General features: G+C 38.6%; 1 protein-coding gene and 1 long non-coding RNA gene across 4 annotated transcripts in view; one reads left to right on the forward strand and one right to left on the reverse strand.

Moving 5' to 3' along the window:
• TOP1 (DNA topoisomerase I) overlaps nucleotides 1–12,217 on the reverse strand; it is a 59,373-nt gene extending 47,156 nt beyond the window's left edge. The window contains exons 1-2 of the mRNA XM_026697589.2: nucleotides 12,046–12,217; nucleotides 11,190–11,214 (exon numbers count right to left, since the gene is read on the reverse strand). Coding sequence (XP_026553374.1) covers nucleotides 11,190–11,214; nucleotides 12,046–12,078 — 58 coding nt within the window. The 5' untranslated portion in view covers nucleotides 12,079–12,217. The remainder of the gene's footprint in view (nucleotides 1–11,189; nucleotides 11,215–12,045) is intronic.
• Nucleotides 12,218–12,594: 377 nt separating this feature from the next.
• Nucleotides 12,595–22,711, forward strand: LOC148126044 (uncharacterized). Of its 3 annotated transcripts, XR_015742716.1 has the most exons (5): nucleotides 12,601–12,732; nucleotides 14,689–14,746; nucleotides 18,305–18,459; nucleotides 20,173–22,296; nucleotides 22,419–22,711. It is a non-coding gene; the product is annotated as an uncharacterized LOC148126044 (long non-coding RNA). The 3 variants fall into 3 exon arrangements; XR_015742715.1 differs by having other exon boundaries at nucleotides 20,173–22,711; XR_015742717.1 differs by lacking the exon at nucleotides 14,689–14,746 and having other exon boundaries at nucleotides 12,595–12,732; nucleotides 20,173–22,711.
• The last annotated feature ends 1,295 nt before the right edge of the window (nucleotides 22,712–24,006 follow it).

Genomic DNA, 24,006 nt, shown 5'->3' on the forward strand with positions numbered 1-24,006 from the left:
ACAGTGAATTCCGCCACTGCAATAATCTTATTAAGGTCTTGGTGAGACTGAAGGTCAGGAGCAGGCAATCTATTCTGCAGTTGGTGCAGCCACCGTATGGATGCCCTGGTGAAGAAGGATGCTGCTGTTGAAGCCCGAACAGCCCAAGCAGCAGCCTGGTGACTGCGCTTGATGGTCTGTTCAGAATGTTTATGACCCGGTTTCAGGATATCTTCTGGCTCCATGGGAGTGCCAGAAGATGACAACGAGGCCAGAACCAGAATGTCAACAGAAGGCACTGCCAGGGCATTGTCCAGAGTTGCGCTGACATTGTAGAAATGCTTACCCAGAGAAGATGGGCAAGGACCTGCCGAAGGAGAAGTGCACTGTTCCTAGACCATGTCCAGGAACAAAATGGGAGAAGGCAAAACCTCTGCATGCACTACAGGCTTGGCGAAGAGCGAATCCCCTTGGCTAGAGGGATTTCCTTGTGGCTCGGGAGCCACTTCCTCTGGCGACAGCTTGGCAGTGACCAAGGCCTTGCTGAGTAATGGTCTGAAGAGAGTAAGTTTGAAGACCAATGCAGAGGATGTCTGCTCTGGGCAAGAAACCTCTTCCTCTGAAAGATTTTGGTCAAAAATCTCACCCTCTTCACACTCTGAATGAGAAGAGTAACTGTGTTCAGATGGTGAAGGCCTTCCTTCCTCATCAACCTCCTCCCATTCTGGTAGAGAAGAATGGACCCTGAGATCCTGAGGCCTGTGCAAATCAGGATGATGAGGCAAGGAACTTATAGATTGAGAAGGGAGAAGGGCCTAAACCCTTTCCAGAGGTTGAAGAATTTGCTTGAAGCCTTCAGCCAATCCCTGCCTAATGGCCAATGAGACAACATCTTGGATATCCCTTGGTCTATGCTCACAGGTAGAGGGAGAAGGCCGAAGGCCCGCTGCTGTGGGAGTGAAGGTGGCTTCAGGCCTAGATTGAGGAGAGGTTTGAGGTCTGGAGGGAGGAGGAGGGCACAGAAGCCTGTTGGAAATAAGGCCCAGATCTGCTTAAATCCTGAGGATCTGACTGTACAGCAAGAGCCTCAGGAGACCAGGATGGAGGATGGAAAGGCTCATAGATAACTTCTCCTCCCCTGGGAGGGCTTGGTTGGGGCCTACAAGTATCACCTGAAACCTGCTGTAGTTGCACTCCCTTCTGTTGAATAGTTCTGTTGAACTGCCTCTCTAGAGCTGCATGTCTGCGCTTCTCTGCCCTCAATTCAGCCTGAGTTGCCTTCTTAGGGGCTAGAGCCTTAGCTTTGATTTTAGCAGCCACCTCCCTCTGGACTGATTGGGTGTGTTGCCTATGTCTTTTTCTCCTATTGGTCTTAAGAGACTGTTCCACTGGGGAGGAAGCTCTGCCTGAGCCTTATCTTGCTCCATTTGTAAAATAAAGGCTCTTGCGTTGGAAAGAAGCTCTTTAGAAATTTTTCTATTAAGCCCCTTAGGGTATAAATGGCCCCCGGGCTTATAAAATGGCTGCTCACCTCGTGGTGGAAGGCTTGAATCTAAGATGGCCGCTGACTATAGGAAAACAGGCTCCAAGACTGAAGAATCACTCCTTAGGCTATACAGAGCCCCGAGCGAAGTCAGCAAGGGAAAAACACAGCAACCAGCTACACGATCAGCTGGTTGGAGCTCTTATCAGTTTGCCGATCATGTTTACAATCGCTCCAAACTGCAGGAGTGGGGGAGGTCTGCAGACGCTGCCCAGCTTGCCTGCACAGAGCTCTGTGACGCGGCTCTCAATGTTGCAAGGCTCTCCTGAAAGAGCAGCAGCCCAGATCCCTGGGAGCTGCTTGAAGAGAGGAAAAAAGTACTGAAGATCGCTGGTGATTGCTATCTAACAGAACACTTTCAGAGACACAGCTACTGACTGAAAGGAGCTGAATCAAAAGCTGGGGTCTCTCCCGGGGGCTGGCTTTTATATCTTAGTACAGACTCAGCTATGACATCATAGGAAGGAATCAACCCATCCTGGGCTCTTGATGCAGCATGGAGGAGAATTTACTTGTGTATTTATGATCACTGTCATGTTGCAGCTCATGGACAGGTACCCTGACATTCTGAAGGAAATGTTGGTACAATCCATTATTTTGTAAATGATTGTGAGCTGTCCAGGTCCTGAGGTTGCAAAGCAGCCTAAAACCATTATGCTTCTACCATTATACTTCATGGTTGGGATGTGGCTCTTTTGTTGAAATGTAGTGTTCTGTTTTCAAAACAGTTCCACTTCATTGCATCTGTCCAAAAGAACAGACTGTTCCATCAGCACATGGAACATCCAGTTAGTCTGTCCTGAGATGGGAAGCGGTATGCTTTTTGGACAGCAGGAGTTTCCCCTTTCCTAACTTCCCATGCACATCACCTCAGTGCTTTCCTTCAAGAACATTATCAGACCAGGATTTTTTGTGGCTTCTCAGAATATTATACATTGTGCTGTTGGAATTATTTTTGATGGATATCTTCTCTGGGAATAAGAAACAATGGTGCTGCATTTTCTCAATTTCTTCATCATCTGTGGATGATGGAGGGCTAATCTTTTTGGAGCAATTTCATAAATTTTTCCAGTCTTGCAAGTCCTTTTTCTGATTACCACTATCATGCGATAGGCATATTATTCACGTCTACAAATCTGTATCATCAACAGCAGACTCTAATGGTGTGCATATTTTTAACTGGCATCAGCCACTCAAATTCACACCTTATTAACATCTCATTGAGTAACATCTGACTCAACTTACCTACTTAACAGGACTGATTATCCTAGGGCTTCATCACCCATTTCCAACAAAGCCTTTGAATTAATGTGTTCAGTAAAAACATTGATTTTGTTACTGGAATTTAGATGCTTCTCAATTCATCTAAGGTTCTGAGCAGCTTACAAAAAATAAAATAGAATTAAAAGAATAACCAAATTCAAAAACTGATATTCAACTTCATAGCTACTGACACACTGAGAAAAACAATTCTAGTAATAAATTGCCCTAGCTATTGCTAAAAGGAAACCTACTCTAGCAATAGACTCTAAAGGCTTTTAAAACTACAAGGTCTGGATGACTTTCCTAAGTGCCAACAGAATTGGTGCTTATCTCACTCTGTGTACAATACTTTATGTATCATGGCACAATATACTGTGTGTGTGTTTTTTAAAGACATATTTTTCTACTAACAGGGCATAGACAAAAGTCTGATCACATTGTGGTCACAATGCTAGAAAATTATGGATAATTCTAAAAGGTTCAGAAAATTTCTCTTCACAACAGGAGGCCACAAATTACAGCTTGCTGTCACCTACAAAACCATAGCTTCTTTTCAAGGATGGATTAGCAATCTGAAATCATGCTGGGTTTGGAGTATTTCAAGAATCCACTATGCCTATAAAGATAAGTCTTTGCTATCTCTTTGTGAAAGATTAGAGTCCAGAAAAGGAAAGGAATACACGTACATGTATAAACAGTATACAAGTCAGATATATCAAAAAAATAGTGGCCAAATCAGGTGACAGTTTATTCATAAACAAAACTTAGCCCAGGTGCAGATAAATTGAAAAAGAAACATTCTAAAACATGCAAAGAAACTCTGTGAATAAACCCAGAAAATTTCTATTATGGTTTCCAAGATTTTGTTTTACTCTGGCACAGAAGTTAAAAGTACTGAGCTAGAAACCAGGAGACTATGAGTTCTAGTTCTGCTTTAAATATGGAAGCCAGTTGGGTAACTGGTTCAATTACTCTTCTCTTTCAGCTTTAGGAAGAAGGCAATGGCAAACTACTTTTGAAAATGCTATCAAGAAAACTGCATGAACTTGCCCTGACAGTAGTCAGGAGTAAAGGCTGAGGGAAGGAGCAATATATAAACAATAAATTGTAATGAAATCTGTGTAGATTTTTTGATCACGATGGGTGACTGGACATTTCTGAAACACTTTAAAAGGAATTACACTATGACACTGGTTAGCAAAATTTAAAAAAAAACAGTAATCATATTAAAATAAGGTAAGCTTAGAGTGAAAATAATCTTATTATACTGAACACATTTTTTTTCTATTTTGTCCACACATGGTCCTGATTTTCATTTCCTCCTGTGAAGTAAGGTTTGAAAATCTAGTAATATGCTGTTGCATACCAGTCATAATGCTAATTAGGAACAGAAATGTTTTCTTCTTGAAAAGTATGAAAAGTTTACTTTGAACATGAATTCAATGTTTGTTTCAGCAAATTAACATGACAAATCAATATTATTTGATGTCATTAGAAGCAAACTGTTTTCTAGAATAATTATATTTATCAATAACATTTCAGTTGCTGTTAATTGGTTCATAAAGAAATATCACCATCGGCAGTGTAAGATGCAGAGTTTCTTATACAACAACCTACATGACTATAAAGGGTTAGAATATATTATCAACAGGGTGGATCTAAAATGGGATGAGAAACCCAGCAGAAATTTTCAAAAGCAGCACTTGCATATGCTATTTCATACATGTGGCTTTGTTAAATCCAAGGCTCCTTAAACTTATGCTTGAAATACTATGCAAGGGGCATCTTAAACTCCTAATGCAGTGCCTATTATATATTTGGGGTATTTTTTATCCAAGCAGAGTCTGCAATATTGACAATGACAGGGTAAAAAATATACACAATTTTAAATCATGAAACCTTCATACAGGTCCTTGACTTACAACTGTAATGGAGTCTGTCCATTATGGCTGTGAATCGTGATGTTCATAAAGCAGCTAGTCGCATGACGAACCTTAACCAACACAATTTTATGATTTTGCAATGGCCATTAAGCAAATCAGCACAGTCATTAAGTGAATCTATAATTGTTAAGGAAACCCACTGTTCACTATGAGGTGTTTTTGCTGAACACCAGAAGTGAACAATAATTTTCAGTAGAAATGCTATAAATTGTATCATAAGACTACAGGATGTTGCAAACCAGAGGAGGAGGCATCCATCATAACTTCAAATAGTCACTAAGTGACCGGTCCTAAATAAAGGACTGTTTTTATTTTTAAAGACAGAATATTCCTATTGTACTAGTCAGATATAGGAGAAATAGCAAAAAGTGAGGACAGAATTAAGAGGAATAAGCCTAGAATTCCCACATAGCCACAAGTAGAGTAAGTCCAACCCCTCCCCTTGAATTCAGCTGGCCCTTATCTAACTCCAAACAGGTGCTGACTATTAGTTGAGAAAATTCCTGAGCTTAGTTTTTTAGCAATAAATCATTTTAATTAGATCTTCATGTGTGGCCCTAGTCTTTTGACCTGACACCAGAGTTATTAATAAACAAGCCAATTTAGCTAATGAGCTCAACCATAGAGCACTTTCAGTATTTTGACTCAATCAGATAATATATTTAAGATTATTTGCATTGAAATGTGAAGAACTGAGATAAAACCCTTCGCAGCTTGCTAAATGTCACATACAATCTTAGCTAAAAAGCCATATAAAAGGACACTACAGAGGCTATGCCTATAGAGGACAAAGCAAAACTGAAGCATGTATCATTTGATTTGGTGCACCAGGTTTTCACATGCCTTGTTTTAAAAGGAATGATTTAGGAAATTGCAAGCAAATTCATTTCCTAACACCACTAAACCTAGATATTCCTGTTTGAATATTTGAACACAAATTAATTCAAGTGATCTATACAATCTGTAATATCCTTACACTATATATCACTATTTACAAATGAATAATTTAACTATCTTATTAAACATCACTAAGATTAATATCCTTTATATGTAAGGCCTTTCTTTACTTAGGTCTCCTACATATATTGAGTAATAGTGCTATAGTAATAATTTTCTAGACAATAAAATGCTGTACATTTACAAATAGGACATGTGCAGCAATATTTTCCTTAAGTTTACCTGCAATTTGCATTGCTTCTGATTCTAGAATTACTTTATCATCTTGAGTAGTAACATTGAGTCAATCTAGTCCAGGGGTCAGGGAACTTTTTTACCTCTTACCCCCAAAAATTTATAAACGCAGGCGTTACCCCTCCCGGCCTCTCCCCCCCGGCCACCTCAGGCTGCTGACACATAATTTGGAGGTCGAGGCGGGAGGAGGTGCCCTCCCCCGCGGCTGGGAAGAAGGCGGGATAGCTCGCTCCAGGAATGAAATGTCACCAGGCTTCCCGAGGGCTTCTGGGAATTTTCTCGGGGCCAAGGCGGCAGTTGCAGGTGCCTCTTCGCTTCCTGTGTGCCTGGCAGTGATGAGAGGCTTCGGGGAGGGAGCCGGGCTGGCTGGCTAGTTGGCAGGCAGGACGGACCTGGGGGCGAGGAAGCGGGAAGGGAGGATGATATTTGGGAGCCACGGTGACACAAACTGCGTAGCAGCGTGCGGTCATCGCAGCGCTGGGAAAGCGTCCCTTTTCCCAAAATGCTCTGCCCTATGCCAGAAGCTCGCCTTCCCCTAAAAAGCAGGCGGCGCGGCTCTTGCAGAATCTAGCCTGGAGTCATTTCCGACCCAGGAAACAAGGGTGGGGTGGAGGGGATAAATTTGCCTCAAGGGTGTTTTAATAACTGCTGCTATGCCGATAGTTCCGCCATTGGCCAGCGCAACCTCCTCATTACCCCCAGATTTTCACTTTTACCCCATTTGGGGTAATTTACCCCTGTTCCCTGACCACTGATCTAGTCCCTCTTTAAAGCTGTCAAAATTGCTGACCTCCACAACACTTACTAAGAAATGGATCCTGCTTATAATTAGAACTTATGTCCAAGTAAATGGTTCAAATTATATTGCATATATATACTTCAGTGAGAGGTGCTTACAAATATGAACTTCCAAAAAGTTGGAGGTTTAGACAATTCCTTCAAACTTCAGAAAATAATGTACTGTTATTATTCAGATAATATTTTGTAAAACCAGATCGTACTCAATAAGATTTATTGAGAATGCATTGCAGGTTAGCTGAAATTTATTATTCTCTTAAGAAACACAAAAAGTCTTACGCACTGCAAAAAAAGTTATTGAAAGAATCAGGGTGCCTCTTAGCAGCTCCAAATCTTTATTTGTAAAATGAAAAAAATAGCCATATTTTGCAAACAATGCAGATATTGAAGGGCAACAGGAATTCAAACACATACACTCTTGTTAGTTGAGGAAAAAACGCTTGCTGAAAGAGATTTCAAAAAATTTCCTTAGCTTGACATGGAAATTTATGTTGCAAAAGAGTAATTTCCATGGAACTATTTAAATACATGTAACAACCATCTCTACATTACTACAGGGGTCATTTACTTCTAAATACTCACCATGTAATTATTTTAAAATCCTAACATTTAGGTTTAGTCTCGAAACAATTATATCCTGAAAGAAGATATAAATCCTGGAATCAAATGGTCTACCATAACTGGATAATGTTTTCAGGTTTTCCAATAGATAATAAAGATGTAATCATTAGAATAAAATACTGAATGAAAAGCCAATTAAAAACTGAATGATATGCAATTTTAAGTTGCAATGGATCTATTTTAATAGTCATAACCTACTTATTCTAGGGATTGGTAAAGTTTCAGAAGACTGGAAGACAGTAAATGTCGTCACCTCATTGTTAAAAAGAGAAAGACAACCTGGGAAGCCACAGACATAGACCTGTCAGTCTGACATCTACATTGGAGAAATCTTGTTAGCATTAACAAGATCCAGAGTTTGCCTGACATATAGCTAATCTATTATTTGATAGAGTAGGTAGGTCAAGGGAATGCTGCAGACAAAGTATACCTGGACCTCAGCAAAACCTTCAAAAGGCTTGCTTAAATTCTCCTTTACAAAATAGAAAAATAAGGATAGAAGATGATACTATTGGATGATTCAATACTCAAAGGCACCGATTCATCTTGAGAGAACTATTCAATAGAATGGCACATGGCCCCTGTCCTGCTGGTGAACATTTTTAATCGGTATTATGGATGAGGAAAGTTGTTTCCAGATGACACAATAGGTAGCATTAATATTTTGATGAAAGAGGAAATTCAAAAAGGTGTAAACAGGCTTGAGCTAGTTGAAATAAATCAGATGGATTTCAAAAAAGGAGAAATGTAACATCCTGCATCTGTGGAATAGGCAGCAAAACAAAGTTAGGAGTCCTTCAAATAGAGGCTGCATTGTCATCTGTCAGAAATGTTCTATGCGTCCTGCACTGAGCAGCAGACTGAACTAGTTGACCTCTAATCTTTTGAATTCTACGGTTCTACAACATGAGCAGATGGTTAAAGTGCTTTCAGAACTGCACTCTGACAGAATATAGTCAAGGCATCTATGAGCTAACAATACTTTGTATGCAGTTAAACATGTATATTAGCTTTCAAAATGGCAATGCTGGTTGTGAATATACATTAAATGGGGGAGGGTAGATATAGGTAACTAAATTAGCAAATCTTTATCCTAAAATGGTCAAGATCTAAAAAGATTTTCCTTGGTGCTTTACTCAAATGTTTAATAAAATTTCTTAAGTGGTTGATGCAAACATGTATCTGTGAAGTGAGAAAGAATCCTTTAAACAACCAAAATAAATCTTAGATATTTATAAACATTAATATTAATGCTTAAGAGTATACAGAAGTAAGAATCTTAAGTTAAAAAACAACATCCAATAAAAATCACATAAATTGCATTTTAGGAAACTACTTGAATACTGACAATCTCACTAAGATATTGCCAGCCAAAGTTATATCAGTTGGAATCACTTTGTTTCTGACGCTAGTATAAATAAGAGTTTAATTTTATTTGCAGAGAACACTGCAAATACCAGTCTAATTCCCTGGGTATTTCCCATCAACAACAACAAAATTCTAGTATACTTCTACTTAGTTTATAAAATCTGAAACTATGTATATAAGGTGGCACATTACAGTATATCAATTGAGCATTCATCACATGAATACAGATACTGTAATTGCATATGAATAGCTAATATATGTTGAAAAATGGGGAATGCTGTTTTAATCAGTAGCTATTTTAAAATAAATGTAACTAAGGAGACAATAGCTTGGCAATTTTGAGTTTTAAAAACACTTCGCAATTTTAGAACTGAAGAAACTACCATCAGAGAAGAGAGAGAAATTGAAAAGTCCATAAACATGCTAGTGGTAAAAATTGAACTAATTTAAAACTACTCATTAATAGGTTTTTGTCAGTAGAAAATTGTATCAGTTTATAATTAGTAAAATAAAAAAAATATGTAGCATCTTGGCACATATGAGTCAAATAAGAAGGTAAAAATAACTTTTAGGTAAAGCACCTGGGCACATTAAATTGGATATTGAAAACACTAACAGCAGTAGGCAATTATAGATGAGAAATCAGGAGCAATATATAATATAGCACACATATAGTATATACTATAGATTAGTAGAAAAGAACATGAAAGCAAATTTTGACTTAGTGGCAAGGTCACTGAGGACATGAGTATTGCCAGTTTTATTACTTGAACAACATTGAAACCTGTGGCTCTATTAATTACTACAATGATAAAACTGTTGAGGGGAAAGATTGGGTCTATAATAGTAAGAAAAACAATATGTATCCTTTCTGCTTGAAACAACCAATAAACTAGAAACACCTCCAAAAACAAGATATACATGGTTAGATGTATATGTTGAGATAAAAGAGTTAATATGGCAATTATGTGCCTGAACAAAACACAATTAGATCCAATATTTTTTAAATTAAGCCAGAAACTGAAAGACTCAACATACTTTCAATTAAATTATTCCATTAAAAAAGGATAGCCACAGCACTGGAAACACCTTCAAGTCAAATTTTAAACATATGTATTCGTATGTAATTCATGTGTGGGATTATCTTCCCTTTAACAATTGTAAAAAATAACCTCCATGCTTAAATTCAAACAGTTCTATGAACTTCATTTTGGGATCAAATATATTCTTTTAAAATTAAGTACATCTGTATAAAGGAAGAAACCTATCTGCATACCTTAATATACTGTTCTTTTATCAGAAACATCTTACACAACAGCAGAAATGTAGGTGACAGAGTCCACTAGTAACTAATGTTTAAAGTATGCTACCTAGAAGATGGCAATGTTTTATGAAAGCAAAATACCCAGTACCATACAGCACCTGAAAGCTGCATTCTAAGGAAAAATCACATTTTTAAAAGGTGGAGCAAACCATCTTGGCATTTTTTGACAGATATGCCATTCCAACTTTGTGTCTCATTTTCTTCTTTCAAAGGGGTTGGGAAAGCTTGCTATCCAAAGTGACAAAGCCTTTCAAAAGATAATGACTTCCTCCACCCATTCACATACCATAGTTTTTTTTTAAAAAAAATACACAATATATTTATTCTTCTACTGAAAACAAAGAATATCCTGCATCAACTGTTTAACTTTACCAAAGTGATGTGCGATACTATTCTGAAACCACCCACGGAGTTTTATTCAGGGATATTAACACAGAAACCCCACCCAATCAGTTTCTGCATTTAGATCTTAAATAGGTTCCTTACTCAAAAAGAGAGAGAATCTGTTCAACAGCAACATGTTGCAACCACCTTTTGTTATAGGGGGAATGGAAGGAAGCGGAATGGACTGAAAGAAACAGACCCGGGGGAGAAGGAACTGAGGAGGAGATATGAATAAAAAAAAGACAACCAAACGACAAAGTGCTGCTTTTAAAATGAAAACCCAAACCAAACGATGTTTCCCCCCTTTCAGGAAGGGTAGGTTAAACATGGTTATTGATTATTACGTGTAGGTTTTTTTTTTTTACTGCGGAAGGCTCCTTGTAGGCAGCTCGAGGGAGGAGAAGGAGAAAGACACACACAGGGAAGAGAGAGAAAAAGAAAATGGCGCAGAGACTAAGTCCCGACCGTCGACAAGGCGACTTTCTGAGGCGAATAGAGGCCCAGGAGAGATTTTAAAAAAACAAAGGAAGGCTGATCCGTGGTCTCAATTGTCCTCACTACGGAGAAACTATGTCAAAACGGCCGAGGGTTTTAAGATTTCGGAGAATTAGGAACCTCGATGGGAACAATGGGGCCGATGAGCGAGGAGACGGGACTTAGTCTCTGGGACGCCATGTCTGTCCTTTACTATCCTTAGCAATGAGAAAGAGACAGCGGGGGCAGGAAAAAAGAAACCCCGACCCCACTTTTATAAGGTTAGGGAAAAGGCACTCACCATTCGCTCGGAAACCTGGATCAATCTATTATTGAAAAGGAAAAACGGGAAAAATACGTTTTAAAAGGCATGCCAGGACCAAGGAACGGTTTTCACACAGAAACTACGTGCATTTTTAAACAAGCTAACCTGGGTAAGGGGAAGAAATCATCCCTAAGGACTAAGTACATCGACACCACGACAAAAAAAAGAGACCGAATTGCGATTTTTACCACCACCTCCCTTCCCCCACGCCCCCCCCACCGAAGTTTTGCCCTCCAGTTTTAATTGCCTTCCTCCTCGTGCGTAGCTCTCAATTCCCAGGTTTCCTCAGATCTCCTAACCTCCCCCCACCAACCCTCTTTTGAGTCGTTCTCTCTCCCCTCCCCTCCCCCCATGTCCGAGAAACGGAGGGAAGAAATCGGCAAAGACAGATAACTGGCCATCTTCAGGACCCTTTTAGAGAATGGTAGCCAGTTTAATCAGGGCTTATTGGAAAAATACGCAACTTAAAGGGAACCCCGGAGGGGGGAAGAGGAGAGGCTCGGAAATATGATTAAGGGCCCATGGACACAGAGCCATGGAAACGGGGACTTCCCCCCTTCAAAAAAAAGAAACCTCTGTCGAAAACCTGGGAGTAGGATCCCCGTCCCCCCAAGTACCTAGCAAGATTGTACCCGGCCTGAAAATATTAACATTAAAGTATTATCAGTCTTTCTGATGAACGGCTAAAATTATGGGCATACATTTTTCTCCTTCTCCACCATCAGAAACCCTCCACTTTTTCCCTCAAAAGGGGATAGGGGAAAGGCCTCAACGTCCACAGCCTTTTCTTTCTTCCCATTAACTGCTAGAAAAACGAGATCCCCCCCCTTACCTGGGAGTCGTTATGCAGCTGATCCCCACTCATGCCTTTACCACGATATTAAGCAAGAAAAACCCGGGAGAGGGAAGGACGTGAAGCCAAAGGGAAACCACAGCTCCCTAAACAGCCCAGTCGGTTGTGTAACAGACTAAGTCCTCATTTCCATCCACTGCGCAGGCGCCGCGACTTTTAAACGGTGGGGCGGAGCTAAATGAAGCTTCGGAGGCGACGACAGATCCGAGATAACAACGCCCTCTGTTCCATAACCCAGCCTATCATCTGCCTCTCCTTCAATCAGTAATATCTGTGCTTAGATTTGCATGTAGGCCGCGCCCTCCAGCTCTTGGTTGGCCCGCCCCTTCCTACATGGCCACGCCTCTTCCTTCTCCGCCATTTACGAAAAATGCCGGTTGCACTTCCCCCCTTCCCTTGCTTCCGTCTGCAAAAGCCGGGTTATATTTACATATCCGGTCACGCCCCTTCACTCGCCACCAATAAGCAATAAGAGGAGGTCTTGGAATGAAAAATTACAAGCCTCCCTCTTAATTGCTATCTGAGGGAGATATTTTCTTGCGGCACATTTGTACAAGTTCTAACGCGAGTATGGTACGCATGCGTGTTTTTCCTTTTGGAGAAAAAAAAACACTAAGAAAAGCCAAGTTTTCAACGGTGTGATGCTTATTGTTTAGGGATCTCGAGGTACGTATAGAAACGAGGTAGAAGGACTAGCTTGTTGTTTCGGTGCTTATTTCCTGTTTTGTTCCTGTCGCAATTACAAAAAACGAAGTCTGGATACGTAGACATTATTAATCTATAAAGTCGCGTTTGGAGTCTTGTTTAAATTTAAACTGGATTGCATTATTTGAATGTCACCTAGCTTTATGAACTCTTTTATATAAATGTTGCAAAGGTTCATGCTGCACTAGAATTTCTTTATGAATAAATGTTATGGGTGCTGAAAATGTGCTGTTTTCAGGCGTGCTGCAGGTGGAGAGTTGATTCAAACTCATGAAAATATTTTAAGTTCAAGTTCAGTTCAGAGCCTTTGTTATCATTGTACATAAGAAATAAGAACAAAAATATATTTGACCGTTCAGATTGTGTTATTTTAAAAATCAAGAATGTGTCAGTAGAAAAGTCCAATTATGATCAAATATGGCATAAGTACAGGTAGTCCTTGACTTACAACAGTTCATTTAGTGACTTTCAAAGTTACAGTGGCACTGAAAAAAGTGACATGACCGTTTTTGACATGACACTTGCAACTTTTGTAGCGGCCTCATGATCATGTGATCAAAATTCAAATGCTTGGCAACTGGTTCATACTTCTGACCATTGCAGTGTCCCGAGGTCATGTGAACCCCTTTCATGACCAGACAAGCTAAGTCAGATTCACTTAACCGTGTTACTAACTTAACAACTGCAGTGATTCACTTAGTAAGTGTGACAAAAAAGGTCATAAAATGGGGCAAAACTCACTTAACAAATGTTTCACTTAACAATAGAAAATTTGAGCTCAGTTGTGGTCATAAGTCATGGACTACCTGGATGCATACAATAGCAAGGGAGATACAATCTTATGTATATTTTCACAAAACATTTCCTCATTCTAGACAGTCTTGGGTGCCAAGTTTTAACAAGAATGTTAACCAATTGAGAGTGATACACAGAAGAACGCACTGAAGAAATCAGGTTCTTTGATGAAAACAGAAAAAAGCTAAACATTTTTGGTCATAAGACATAATAGATGGGAAAAATCCATATTAAATTAGAAGGAATGTCTTAACCTTAAGTAAAGGTAAAGGTTCCCCTCGCACATACGTGCTAGTCGTTTCCAGCTTTAGGGGGCGGTGCTCATCTCCGTTACAAAGACATCTCTGTGGTCATGTGGCCAGCATGACTGAATGCCAAAGGCACACACACTATTACCGTCCCACCAAAGTCGACCCTATTTATCTACTTGCATTTTTACATGCTTTCAAACTGCTAGGCAGGCAGAAGCTGGGACAGGTAATGGGAGCTCACTCCATTATGCGATGCTAGGGATTCGAACCACCAAATTGCCAACCTTTCTGATCGACAAGCTCAGCATCTTAGCCACTGAGCCACCACGTCCCTCTAGCCTTAAGTGCTACATAACTAAACAAGCTCTCTCAGGACATAATGAGAACCATAATGAGCCCATCTCATGTGGTAGTGTAAATTTGGCAGTATGCAAAATAACCATAAAAACAATTTTAAACAAATTCAAAAAGTACATTCAAAAATGAATATTATAGTCTATAAAACATCACCAACAACACAACATCAAAGTTATATGTGTGTGTGTGTGTTTTCAAACATCATTGTTCCAGGTTTTCTTTGATAAGATTCTTTGTAGCTATCTCTGCCTTTATTCCTTTATCTTTTATACCAATAATTTTTGTATGCCTGCACTGTTAGATAGTAGTGTCTTGCAATATTCCTTTTTTGGAGTTTGGCAGTCACCCAAAGTCTGAAGTTGACTTAGAGATGATAATTTTATTACAGAATCAAGGAGCTATAGAAAAATAAAGTGATGCTATTAAATGAAAAATATAATGGTGTTATCTGCATATCCCTGGATTTAAATTCTGTGCTGTTTTCTTCTGCTCTTTTGCAACAAACTGCTTTTAGATCATTCCTGATACTTTCCAGCTTTCCAGCTCAACTCCACAGGTCATCATTCCATCAGGTAGCCTTCCCTTAAGCTTCTTATACAAGCATAACATAACAACCTAGCTTTCTGTGGCAATGTGTAACAATTCTTTGTATTCTGTTCCAAGCAGGTTCTAAATCCTCTATTTTACTTCCACTAATCCACATTCAAGGCCTCTTGAATTCTTGTATCATTTGCTAATTCTTTTTGCATAATTCTTTCCAGTCAAATCATACTTTTAGATTCCTTTTCCAGACATATCTATGAATAAATTTATGCTTAAAATACAGATTTGTATTATTTCTTGCTCCTGAAGAAATAATGACCAGTCACTATTCTTACCCGTTCTTTCATTTCCCATTGTGTTATTTTCAGGACTGTTTCTCCAAAATGTGTCATCTAATCTGAGCTGGGTTGTTTCACTTCATTTCTCTGATTTCATGCAAGAGTTGTTCTACTACTGCATAGTATTTAGCGCAACAATATCTAGCACAGTAAAAGCACAAGTTGTTTGACAGTGTGAGAATATAACTTCATTAACCATGCAGACTCGTCACAATGAAGTAATTATTGATTTTAAAAAGGCTGACTTTGTTGTTAAATGATCATGAAGCCTCTCTAGGTACTAGTATCAGTATGAATAAGTGACCATGGGATCCTTTTAATGATCTAGTATTTGACATGTTCCATTTCCTTATTTCTTTTGTATAGAGATAGACTTTTGTATATGTGTGTCTGCTTATACATGTGTGTGTGTGTGTGTGTGTTTGTAGGGACAGGTAAATCAATTTCAGGGAAAGACTGATAATATTTTCAGCCAAGAAATACAACATTTTAAATGATACCACAGTGTTTCTAACAATATTTTTACTATTTTTATTTGTTAACATTTTTAAAGATTGCTAGCTCATTATTATTATTATTATTAATATATTAGTTGTATATTCCAATAGATGCATCCCAGTTCCCGACCTGGACATCCTTTTCCTCCTGTCCATTATCCACTATCTTCTTTATGCCAACATGATGGGGAAAACCATTAATTGAAGCAGCAGATATCTCTGCATTTCTAATGTTGCTTACTTGCCAGAGGGGGTATAAATAGGAAGGAGCAATGGCATTCATGGAGTTGTGTGAGACTTTCTCACATGCATAATGACACTTGACCATGTCTTTGTCCATAAGGACAGGATAGTTAATCACATCTAAGGAGTTCATTTCAGATGTGTTTCCATCAAATGATTATGGTTATACTTACATTATACTGCTTAAAGGAAAATGGAACTCTATGCATTCAGTAGCCCTGCCTCTTTCCTTGCAGCCTGACTGGTCATGGCATTCTTGTCCTCCCACTGTGGAAGAATGTCTCCAGAACAAGAGATCCTGTTTTATTTGTAGGCACCCTGGTAAATTAGAATTTCAATCACACAGTGTTTTAAATAACACAGAGATTTTAGGTAAAATGCTGCTCTGATCATACTTTCTCCAGCAGGAAAACCAGACTCTGAGTGGTAGGGTGTGATGGTTCTGGCCAGAGGATATTTCCTTATAATTTCTTCCTTTATCATTCCTTCTCTTTAGTCAATCTCATCAGGCCATCAACAGAGGACTATTGAGACATTTCTCCTGACAGACACAAAGACAGCAAAACAAATATCCTCCTGCAATGGCTCACAAATCTAATTAAAAATAAAACATCCAGGGCAGGGAAGCTGATAACATCCTATATGGCATAATAGCCAAATAAGCCTGTCAGAGCAAATTATAGTCAAGAGCAAATATCTGAAGTGGGAAGTGCAACAGTGCTGTAGCATGTAGTGCTCTTGTTGAGTAATTCAGCTAATAAGCCATGTTTTCTGTTTTACTCTCTTCTCCATCCATTTTTTTAAATTATTATTTGAATCCTTGCATCCCAGTGGCCAATGAATATTCCCTGCCAACCAACTTGCTCAAATAACCCTTGGATTATTCTGTTTTTTTAAAAATCTTATTCATACCCCTCAATGGTGGGATTAAAATTTTTTTTACTACCAGTTCTGTGGGTGTGGCTTGGTGGGTATGGCAGGGGAAGGATACTGTAAAATCTCCAATCAGAGGTGGTATTTGCCAGTTCTCTGAACTACTCAAAATTTCTGCTACCGGTTCTCCAGAACTGGTCAGAACCTGCTGAACACCACCTCTGTCACCACCACCCTGGAAATGCAAATCAAACTTAGTGATGCTTCTTCTGCATGTATGTGGATGGTGATGTTTTAACCATGGAAGACAGTGGTAGTCAACCTGGTCCCTACCGCCACTAGTGGGCGTTCCAGCTTTCATGGTGGGCGGTAGGGGTTTTGTCCCCTACTTTATAAATCACCATTACTGTGGAACTGGTGGGCGGTTAGAGAAAATTTTACTACTAACAGAGATACAAAAGTGGGCGGTAGGTATAAAAAGGTTGACTACCCCCTGATGTAAGACATGACACTCATAGAACATGACTTTTAATGTACATTAATGGGCTTAATACCATAGTAATTCTAAAATCAAGTGCCAGTGAATCATAATGGACTGAACTTCAAACTTAGGAGACTAGTATTTTGGCTTAGCACTGAAATTCACTAGAAGTGCAATCCTACACATACCAGCACATCTGAAGTGAGGTTCTGCGTAGAGTGCTGTTTATTCTCTATAACAAGACCACAGTCTAGTAAATGTATGTTACTCTTTCCAATCTACTTTTTGAAGTTATTATGACTAACCTGGTGTTGTTGGATGCCAGCCAACTTATTCATTAGGTGACTTATTCCTTATTTTACTCCTCTGTTTGCCTTTGCTTCCTTATTGGCCATTACAGGTGCTACTGTTTGCCCATATCTGCTTTTTCTGGGCAATTGTAGGGATTGATATGAGACAGAGAGCCAAATATGTATGGTAACTGGCAAGCCACATCAGGATTTGCTTGTTTTTTTTAAACTTAGCACAATGTAGAAACCAAATGAATTGTGTTTTATTCAACAGTTAAGTATAAACCCAGCAGTGATTGATTTTATTTAATCATGATTTACTAAAAAAAAATCACAGCCACAGTTGACTGCGTTCATAGAATACACCAACATTCATTCATTCATTCATTCATTCATTCATTCATTCATTGAATTTGTTTGCCATCTATCTCACTGCAAGGAGACTCTGGGAAACTTACAACATCAAAATAAAACCACAGAAAGAGAGCGAGGGAGAGAGAGGGAGACAGAAATGTATCAAATCGCAATAAAATACAGGTTATTAAATGAAAACCAAATAAACCAAATTATGATTTACTCTGTTTGAATTGGGTCAGTATTTGCTATCCCATGCTCTTCCTAACTCAAGTTAGTAATGAAATAAATCTCATCTACAATCAGCTGCAACCGTATGGATTTCCAATGTGGATGTATAATTCTAAAGGCTCTGCCTGCACTAATGTAGACAGGCCTATTACTTGGTCAAAAAGAAGGCTGCATTTTAAAAAGCTTTTGCAGAACAGGCACAATATTTTATACTATGTAACTAAAATACAGAACAGCATAATGTATTCACAAACATGATTTGTTTTTTGTTTTTTCCTAGAAGTTTATTTATGTACTTCTTCAAACATCTGGGCTCCTTGGAGCTGGCTGATACTCCTTCTTGAAGAGGGTATTACAAAAGAAAATGTATTATTGGTCCAAATGATATGGTGGAAAATATAGATAATGTTAAGATAATGAGAAAGCTGCACTCAGGTAAACAAAATTTATTATGATACACCTACCAATATTGAGACATCCTTCTCTCTCTCTCTTTCTCTCTCTCTCTCTCTTTCTCATTGTTATATGGTATTTGCAGCCATTTGTTCATCATATAAAGCCATCTGGCAGCATTGTTTTACTGCAATCAAAAAATGCACCTTTATTTAAAGCATGTTGGTACTGCTTTTGATTTACAATCTTCCGAGTGGTTTGCAACTGTTGTAGAAGAGCATAAAGTAAATATAAATATTTACAATAATATTACTGTACCAATAAACAATAAAAGTAGAATTTTCAGTACAATTTTTTTTTCATGGAACAAAAATCTGCTGTAGAAATTGTCTAGAACAGAGATCTACAACCCAAAGAACCCAGGGCATATCTGTTTCCTATAAAACTTGAATACAATCCCTAAACTTCCAAAAGTTGTTATTACAAGTTGTCATTTTTACCACAATCTTTACCACAAGGTAAATGATCTACCTCATTAAATATATGAGTCAACATCATATTAGCTACACTTAACATAATTGAATCTAAAGTGGATGAAATAAAAAATACGTCATTCCAAAGCCATATGACATCCCAGCCTAGAATCTGTACAGCTCTTCCCTCGGAAGACATATCAAATGGCAAGAACCTTGCATGGCCTTGTTAGTGCAGTCAACAGGAGTCAAAGTTGACTTGATAGCCCAACAACAAAGCAAGTAGTTCTCCCAACAGAATGCTAGACAAGATGGATGCATCAACAACTGCATGCCTTGCAGTTGAAAGCATTGAAAGTATTGCTCAAGAATGTCATTCTTCCTCTCTGGATGCTAGACGGGCTGAGGATAGATTATAATAAATACATCAAGTGAAATATACTCATATTGGTAGAAAAAGACTATTGCAGATCCCAAGGAATTTTAGTTGGCAGGATCCAGAAGAGCCTTTTCACACACACACACACACACACACACACACACACACACACACACACACACACACACACCAACCACCCTTTGGAATATCTTGCTGCAGGAAGTGAGATCTGTCCCTTCCCTTCTGGCCCTCAGGAGATGCCTTGAAACCTGGCTATACCGGTTAGCATGGGTCTTGAGGGAGAAATTATTGGCTGGACGTAGAAGTCCCCACCACCATCTCTCTGCTTGAAAAACCCATGGTTTTTATTAACTTGTTTTAATCTGTAATTTTAATCTGTTTTTATATTTTACAATTGTTTATATTTCCATACATTTTGTTGTAAGGCATTCAGAGTTACTGCACACCATAAAATGGGTGACTTATAAATTTGAAAAACAAAGAGATAAATTAAAAAAAACAGTCCTGAAAAGTCTACACAGTAAAAATGGACATTATTAGCTTTAAGGTGTTACAGAACTATTTTGTTGTCTTTTGCTCCAAGAGGCATGGTGTCATAGTCTCACAGGATTGCTATGCTACAAAAGACTATCTTTATATGATAGACTGTCTATTCCAATTGAAAGATAAAGCAATCATTAAAAGGGTAAACCAAGCCCTACTCAGTCTATTTAGTAATTACCCACAGATCAGCAGTAATGGAGACACTATAGCTAAGTGCTGCTTCCAGTACAGTGGCTTTATACATACTTGTTTTTATATGTATTCATGTTCCTGTGCAAATTTTCTGTTCAATGGTATCTTTTTGCCTAATTTTGGTATTCTCTCTTTTTGTCATCTTAGATGCTGGGGATTGGAAACAGAAATGAAATATTAGAAAACAATGCTAGGTGTTCCTTGCAGCCTGCATTATCCTGTAAACTTGCTTTCTGCCCTCCTGTTACTCCATTACTATGTTAATTCAACTGCTACTTTAATCTATTTCATAACAAATCTTGAGTTAACCTTGCTTATTCCCAGTGAGCTCCTTATCTGTTTATGAGACTGCCTTGGAAAATTTCAGTGGGCTAATTATGTTAGCATCAAGCCAGCCAATCTGCCTGCCTTCCCTTTCCTTCCTTCCTTCCTTCCTTCCTCCCTCCCTCCTTCCTCCCTCCCTCCCTCCCTTCCCTTCCCTTCCCTTCCCTTCCCTTCCCTTCCCTTTCCCTCCCTCTCTCCCCTGTTATGTTTTCAGCAACTCATATCTTATACCAAGAGCCTTTCTCATCACTTTCCTAAATAAACAGTATGTGGACAGACAGGAAAGAGTGCATATGTCAGCAGAATGCCCCTAGTCTGCCTCCTTACAGATTTTTCAATCCTGGTCTATATCTGCTGCATTCCTGGAACATCAATGCCGGCTTTCAGCAATTCTGACTCAATGATACAGAAGGCAGGAGGCCCTTATATTTTTTTATGTTTGCATTTAATGACTTTTGCTGATTATTAAAGTTGATAGTAGCAGTTCTGTTAATTTGGTTCAGGTTTTTTTTACAGGCAACCATTTTTAAAATATTAAACTATATTAGTTTGGACCCATATCTAAATGTTTCTCTTCACAAAATTCAGTTATCACAGTGCACTCTAAGTTCTTTGCAAGTTGCATGACTGCATGAGAAGCTATTTTGTTTTACAAGGTATAGATCTAGCTTTAAAAGTCAGACAGCAATTTATTGTTTTAAACCAGTGTAGTAATCGATAGCCTTCCAACTTTTGCTGAACCAGTAATCCTAGCCAGCATGACCAATAGCAAAACATTTCAGCAATACCTTGATAGCCAAAGTTTGGCTTAAAGCATAGCTGAGCCATATTTTAAGTCATTTAGTAAATCATGGGATTATTGAAAATCTGTATGATATATATTAGTATGCATATTATTTAATCCCACATATCTACCAGTAAAATGTAGAAATAGAATTTTAACAGTAGAACCAATATATTAAATGTGTAATTATGACCATCAAGAACTATTAAAAAGAATTATTGTAAATATGACACAGAGGAAAGCATGTCATTTCTTTGAAGATAATCCCTAATTAAGGGGCAACCATGGCTCAGCGGTTAAAGACACCGAGCTTGTCAGCTAGAGTTTCAAACCTGACAGCCCAGGTTTGAGACTCCAGCACCACACAATAGGATGAGCATAGGGTGAGGGCAATAGGGTGAGTTCTTGCCTCAGCTCCTGCCCACAGTTTGAAAGCATGCAAATGCGAGTAGATAAATAGGTATCATTTAGGTGAGAAGATAACTGTTATATGCGTCATGTATGTCCACAGAAAATGTCTTCGGACAATGCTGACTTCCTTGGCTAAGAAATGAAGATGACCACTGTATCCTATAGTCCAGGGTCTTCAAACTTGACAGCTTTAAGACTTGTGGACTTCAACTCCCAGAATTCCTCCTCCAGTCATATTAGTTCAGGAATTCTGGGAGTTGAACTCCACAAGTCTTAAACTTGCCAAGTTTGAAGACCCTTCCTATAGTCAGACACCAGTGACAGGGAAATGTTTACCTTTTTATCCCTAACACTGATGCTAACTATTTCCAGCCTGAACATGCCTTCATAATAGTTAGGGAGCCGCAGTGGCACATTGGTTAGAATACAGTACTGCAGGCTACTTCTACAGACTGCTGGCTGCCTGCAGTTTGGCAGTTCGAATCTCACCAGGCTCCAGGTTGACTCATCCTTCCATCCTTCCCAGGTTGGTAAAACGAGGATTCTGATTGTTGGGGGCAATATGCTGACTCTGTAAGCCGCTTAGAGGGCTGTAAAGCACAAGTTGTATGTAAGTCTAAATGCTATTGCTAATGCTATTACACCAATAGATTAGATACATGTGCAATTATATTTTATTTACTGTGATGTTGGCAAGAAGAAAAAAATGGCTAATTCCAATTTTCTAGTTGGCACTGTTAGGTATAACATAGGTCACCTAACGTAGTTTGGGTAAAATAATATATATAAGCTATGATTGTTAGTTTAAGTGTGTGTCACTTTAAATGCAAAGCATGTAATTTTGGGTGTGGTGTGAAACCACCATAAGAGGGAGCAAGACAACCTGGCTGATTGCTGATGAGATGCTGACGATTCCCTGGCAATTGCTGACAATTACTGGATTGGGCTGAGTTGCTGAAGGAAGAGAGGAGTTTTTGAGTTATTCATATCTCTCTACTGCGAGAAGATATATCACCGGACTGATATTTGTAAGTGTACTGACCTCTCTTTTTCGACACTGGAATTTGCAAATGAATAATCCCTGGACGGACTGAACTAAGTGAATGATATATGGACTGTTTTGACTATGCTTTAACTCTTGCTGAAATAAAACTATTTTAATTGGCACTGTGTATGGTTTACTGAGTGTAAGCTACAAAAACACTTATCTCACGTATTTTGCCTGCCTGCCTGACTGCCCTGCAGATCTTGCTAGGGTATATCCCTAACAGGCACATTGGTTCCAAGTAGCTTGTTTCATGAATATTTCAAAGGATATAAATGTTCAGGATCAAGTTCCATGGCTCACACCTATCTGCATGTTTTGATTTGATCGCACACCAGAGGTGGTATTCAGCAGGTTCTGACCTGTTCTGAAGAACCGGTAGCGGAAATTTTGAGTAGTTTGGAGAACCAGCAAATACCACCTCTGACTGGAGATTTTATAGTATCCTTGCCATGCCCACCAAGCCATGCCCATAGAACCGGTAGTAAAAATGTTTGAATCCCGCCACTGTCACACACATATTGCATCCTTGCACAGGTGCATAGTCTCTGTGCACTAACATATAGAAACACCTTGATTCACATATTCAATGATCATGGATATGTCTTGTGATAGGATTTTTACTATTCTTCTATAGTTAGACTGATTCAAGTTATTCAGGAACCACACGGATACAAATAACATCAATATTATCTTAATCTTAAACAACATTCTTAGTCCATTGCGTGTCAACATTGCTTAATCTAGCCATAAGGAGAGAGAAATATTAACTCATACTGGGGAATCCTTTAATTTTTATAGGTATAAATCTATAGGAGGGAAATATCTATAGGATTGGAGGTAATCTCCCACCCCCAATTGATTGGCAGCTGAAAGAACTAATAAATATTAGAATGAATAGTGTCTGTAATCCTGAAAAATAATCTTTCATGGTACATTTTATTTATTTGTTAGATTTAATTCCTATTTAGATCTAGTTAGATTCATCTTTTTCCATTAACTCCCTCCTTCAATTTTATCCCCATAACAACAACTTCATGAGTTTGAGCCAAGAGATAGTCCAGTTATCCTGTTCATGTCAGTGGAATGTAGTCTTGAATCTGGGTCACCTTGTCCTGCAGTAGATCTTTGCAATTATGCTGAATATTCAGTGTCTTCTATCTATCCTATATTAACTGTACTGAAAGAACACCTTCATCCTTATCTTTGTCATTCTGTTTATAAATATTTTTTGATTTGGGGAGAATTCTGTGGTATAAGTGAAATCGTTAAACCTGAATTAAGAAACCTTTATTTCTGACACAGCTAAAATAGATCTGTTAGCATTTTTATCATCAGCAATGCTGCATAATTGAGAGTTCTCTAACACCAGTTTTGCTGTTTTGAAAAAAAACCTATACAGTATTCTAACCCTGCC

This window comes from Pseudonaja textilis, chromosome 3 (assembly GCF_049901715.1).
Source record: "Pseudonaja textilis isolate UNSWEBS1 chromosome 3, rPseTex1.2, whole genome shotgun sequence".
Lineage (NCBI taxonomy): Eukaryota > Metazoa > Chordata > Lepidosauria > Squamata > Elapidae > Pseudonaja > Pseudonaja textilis.